Source organism: Oncorhynchus masou, chromosome 1 (assembly GCF_036934945.1).
Source record: "Oncorhynchus masou masou isolate Uvic2021 chromosome 1, UVic_Omas_1.1, whole genome shotgun sequence".
NCBI lineage: Eukaryota > Metazoa > Chordata > Actinopteri > Salmoniformes > Salmonidae > Oncorhynchus > Oncorhynchus masou.
This window is the reverse complement of record NC_088212.1, coordinates 3,094,863-3,099,867: the sequence shown is the minus strand read 5'-3', so window position 1 is coordinate 3,099,867 and position 5,005 is coordinate 3,094,863. Positions and strand designations below refer to the sequence as shown.

The window sequence follows — 5,005 nt, the reverse complement described above, 5'->3', positions numbered from 1 at the left end:
TAAAGTTGAAACTTCCGAAGCACTCCATACTTTATCATTAAAATGAATTATTTATAAACATTTCTGCTCATCTTATATTTTTATATTGAAAAAAAATATAAAATGCAACATGCAACAGTTTCAAAGATTTTGCTAATTCACTGTTCATACAAGAAAATCAGTCAATTGAAATAAATGCATTAGGTCCTAATCTATGGATTTCACATGGCTCGGCAGGGGCACAGCCATGTAGAGCCACTGTAGAGCCATTTCCAGCCAATCAGAATGATGTTTCCTCACAAAAGGGCTTTTTTACAGAAATACGCCCCCCCCCCCCCCCCATTGGAGGCAGCTTACGGTAGTGAAATGAACATTCAATTATCTGGAAACAGCTCTGGTGAACATTCCTGCAGTCAGCATGCCAATTACACACTGGCATTGTGCTGTGTGACAAAACTGCACATTTTAGTGACCTTTTTTTTGGTCCCCCTGCACAAGGTGCACCTGTGTAATAATAATGGTGTTTAATCAGCTTCTTGATATGCCACACCTTTCAGGTGGATGGATTATCTTGACAAAACGTAAAATGCTTACTAACAAGGATGTAAACACATTTGTGCACAAAATTTGAGAGAAATAAATCAGCTTTTTGTGCATATAGAACATTTCTGGGATGAAACATGTTTATAATTTGGTTCAGTGTAAAATAACAGGTTTAGAGCAGTGAACTGGACAGCAATATTTAGGCTATGCATATGCACATTTCATGTACAGTACAATGCAACTACATGTAGACTAATACCATAGAACTAATCCAACTCAGCTTTCAAATACAGTTGTCTTCCAATGAGTCTCTATGACATGAGTCTGACATGAGACTATGACATGAGTCTCTTTGACACGAGTCTCTTTGACATGAGACTCTATGACACGAGTCTCTTTGACACGAGTCTCTATGACATGAGTCTCTTTGACATGAGTCTCTTTGACATGAGTCTCTTTGACATGAGTCTCTTTGACATGAGTCTCTATGACACGAGTCTCTATGACATGAGTCTCTATGACATGAGTCTCTATGACATGAGTCTCTTTGACATGAGTCTCTTTGACATGAGTCTCTATGACATGAGTCTCTTTGACATGAGTCTCTATGACATGAGTCTTTTTGACATGAGTCTTTTTGACATGAGTCTCTTTGGCATGAGTCTCTATGACATGAGTCTCTATGACATGAGTCTTTTTGACATGAGTCTCTATGACATGAGTCTCTATGACATGAGTCTCTATGACATGAGTCTCTTTGACATGAGTCTCTATGACATGAGTCTCTTTGACATGAGTCTCTATGACATGAGTCTCTTTGACATGAGTCTCTATGACATGAGTCTCTTTGACATGAGTCTCTATGACATGAGTCTCTTTGACATGAGTCTCTATGACATGAGTCTCTTTGACATGAGTCTCTATGACATGAGTCTTTTTGACAGGAGTCTCTGACACAGGTAGGTATCACATTTGGTCAGATAAGGGTGACAGATACAGGGTGACAGATACAGGGTGACAGATACAGGGTGACGGATACAGGGTGACGGATACAGGGTGACAGATACAGGGTGACGGATAATAGAGGGTTGGTTCAAATTAGGAGTAAAAGTTTGAAAGGAAAAGCAACGATTTTACAATATTCCTAAAATAATAATCACATTTACAGTGGAAAATAAAACCAAACAAACAAAGGCTCTGTTGTAATGGTCAGTTATATTATCTCATTAATGTAGTATGTCGTTTTCCTGACACTAGAACAAGACAGTTGATCAGAATATATCATGGTGTGTCAGAAATTGCTGTCTAGACAGAAAAAGAACTGAAGTCAGATTTTGCAGTAACAAAATAAATGGAGTTACTGCGTTTTGCCTTTGGAGGGCAGAATTAAAAGTCTTATTGTACAACAGTGACAGTTGATTAGCTGTACCTTGCCAGTTAGCATTGATGCTAACAGCAAAACGAAACAACATTCCTTTGATTATTGTTATTATTTGCATGTTTGATATGATTCTATATGAACAAGAGGTTATGACTGCATGTTTGTCCTCTTCTAAAATCCAGAGTAAAACAATGAACAGTAGTTATACTAAACTATACAATATACTGTACAACCTCTATACAATACTAAACTATACTATTTACTGTATATTGATAGCGGATGTACAATGCCTTCAGAAAGTATTCAGACCCCTTGACTTTTTCCACATTTTGTTAGGTTACAACCTTATTCTAAAACTGATTAAATAGTTTTTCCCCCCTTACCCCCCTACACACAATACCCATGAAGACAAAGCAAAAACAGTTTTTTTCGAAATTTTAGCAAATTAATCAAAAAAGAAAAAATATAACATTTACATAAATATTCAGACTCTTTACTCAGGACTTTGTTGAAGCACCTTTGGCAGCGATTACAGTCTTGAGTCTTCTTGTGTATGACGCTGCAAGCTTGGCACACCTATATTTGGGGAGTTTCTCCCATTCTTCTCTGCAGATCCTCTCAAGCTCTGTCAGGTTGGATGGGGAGCATCGCTGAACAGCTATTTTCAGGTCTCTCCAGAGATGTTCGATCAGGTTCAAGTCCGGGCTCTGGCTGGGCCACTCAAGGACATTCAGAGACTTGTCCTGAAGCCACTTCTGCGTTGTCTTGGCTGTGTGCTTAGGGTCTTTGTCCTGTTGGACGGTGAACTGTTTCCCCAGTCTGAGGTCCTGAGTGCTCTGGAGCAGGTTTTCTTCAAGGATCTCTCTGTACTTACATCTGTTCATCTTTCCCTTTATCCTGACTAGTCTCCCAGTCCCTGACGCTGAAAAACATCCCCACAGCATGATGCCGCCACCACCATAGGGAAAGATGGGATGGTGACAGGTTTCCTCCAGACGTAACGCTTGGAATTCAGGCCAAAGAGTTCAAACTTGGTTTCATGAGAACAGAGAATCTGGTTTCTCATGGTCTGAGTCTTTAGGTGCCTTTTGGAAAACTAATAGGGCTGTCATGTGCCTTTTACTGAGGAGTGGCTTCCTTCTGGCCACTCTACCATAAAGGCCTGATTAGTGGAATACTGCAGAGATGGTTGTCCTTCTGGAAGGTTCTCCCATCTCCACAGAGGAACTCTGGAGCTCTGTCAGAGTGACCATCGGGTTCTTGGTCACCTCGTTGAACTAGGCCCTTCTCTGCGATTGCTCAGGTTGGCTGGGCGGCCAGCTCCAGGAAGAGTCTTGGTGGTTCCAAACTTCTTCCATTTAAGAATGATGGAGGCCACTGTGTTCTTGGGAACCTTCAATGATGCAGACATTTTTAGGTACCTTTCCCCAGATCTGTGCCTCGACACAATCCTGTCTCTGAGCTCTACGAACAATTCCTTCAACCTCATGGCTTGGTTTTTGCTCTGACATGCAATGTCAACTGTGGGACCTTATATAGACAGGTGTGTGTCTTTCCAAATCATGTCCAATTAATATAATTTACCACAGGTGGACTCCAATCAAGTTGCAGAAACATCTCAAGGATGATCAATGGAAACAGGATGCACCTGACCTCAATTTCGTGTCTCATAGCAAAGAGTCTGAATACTTATGTAAATAAGGTATTTTAAAAATATTTTTTTCCTGAATTCGCAAAAAAGAATCTCAAAACCTGTTTTCACTTTGTCATTATGGGATATTGTGTGTAGATTTCTGAGAATTTTTAAAATGTATTTAATCCATTTTAGAATAAGGCTGTAACATAACAAAATGTGGGGGGAAAAAAATCAAGGGGTCTGAATACTTTCCGAATGCACTGTAATCCTGCGCAGTACAGTACAGCACCACCGCCTGAGTAGGTCAGCCATATTAAAAACATCATCACAAGGTGACGTCATAGAAAAGTAAATCAGTAAAACAAGTGAAAGTCTCTCTTTCGTCGTTCCATGGTCTGGTTTTGGCACGCTGTATGACATAGATCCATCCCGAACCAAATTTACTCTGGGGGGGGGGGGGGGAGAATAACCCTGCAATGTTAGCCCAACATGTCTGTCTGCCTCGTTCGAATATGTAAAAAAAAAATGGGTGTCAGGTTACACGTCAACCAGACTGACACATGAGTTCTATGGGTGTCAGGTTACACGTCAACCAGACTGACACTTGAGTTCTATGGGTGTCAGGTTACACGTCAACCAGACTGACACTTGAGTTCTATGGGTGTCAGGTTACACGTCAACCAGACTGACACTTGAGTTCTATGGGTGTCAGGTTACACGTCAACCAGACTGACACTTGAGTTCTATGGGTGTCAGGTTACACGTCAACCAGACTGACACTTGAGTTCTATGGGTGTCAGGTTACACGTCAACCAGACTGACACTTGAGTTCTATGGGTGTCAGGTTACACGTCAACCAGACTGACACATGGGTTCTTTGTATGTCCAGTCGATATGTCTGTTGAGTCATACAGAGGTCCGTGGTTTCCTGATGACAAGCTGCACGGGGCCTTTGCTGACAGTCTTGATAATGTTCCAGGCGTCGTAATGCATGAGGCCTTGCAGCGAGCTCCCGTTCACCTCCAGTACCTCATCCCCCACGTCCACCACCCGCGACAGCTCCGCAGCACCACCTAGAGGATGGGAGGAGAACTTGCTTAGTCAAAATAATAAGCCAATATAAGGGGTAAAACTGTACATGCTTATGACAAGTCTTATAATGTATTATAACGTTATCATAATACTGGTTGGCTTTAAAGGGATACTTTAGGACTTTGGCTACTCTCCAGAGTCAGATGAACATGTGGGTCCCATTTTTATGTCTGGAGGAAGTTACAATTACTAAGTAGTGATATCCCAGTAGATACCCATAGACTTCCAGCCATTGAGCTAACCATTAGTTCATCTGACTCTGGGGAAGTATCCATTAGTTGATCTGACTCTGGGGAAGTATCCATTAGTTGATCTGACTCTGGGGAAGTATCCATTAGTTCATCTGACTCTGGGGAAGTATCCATTAGTTCATC

At 41.4% G+C, this 5,005-nt stretch overlaps 1 protein-coding gene across 4 annotated transcripts in view; it reads right to left on the bottom strand.

The window, feature by feature from the left end:
- Nucleotides 1-641: 641 nt before the first annotated feature.
- The window catches only part of pdzd2 (PDZ domain containing 2), a 197,690-nt gene continuing 193,326 nt past the window's right edge, over nt 642-5,005 (bottom strand). For all 4 annotated transcript variants that reach the window (XM_064929142.1, XM_064929218.1, XM_064929302.1 and 1 more), the window contains one exon: nt 642-4,612. In XM_064929142.1, coding sequence (XP_064785214.1) covers nt 4,446-4,612 — 167 coding nt within the window. In that variant the 3' untranslated portion in view covers nt 642-4,445. The remainder of the gene's footprint in view (nt 4,613-5,005) is intronic.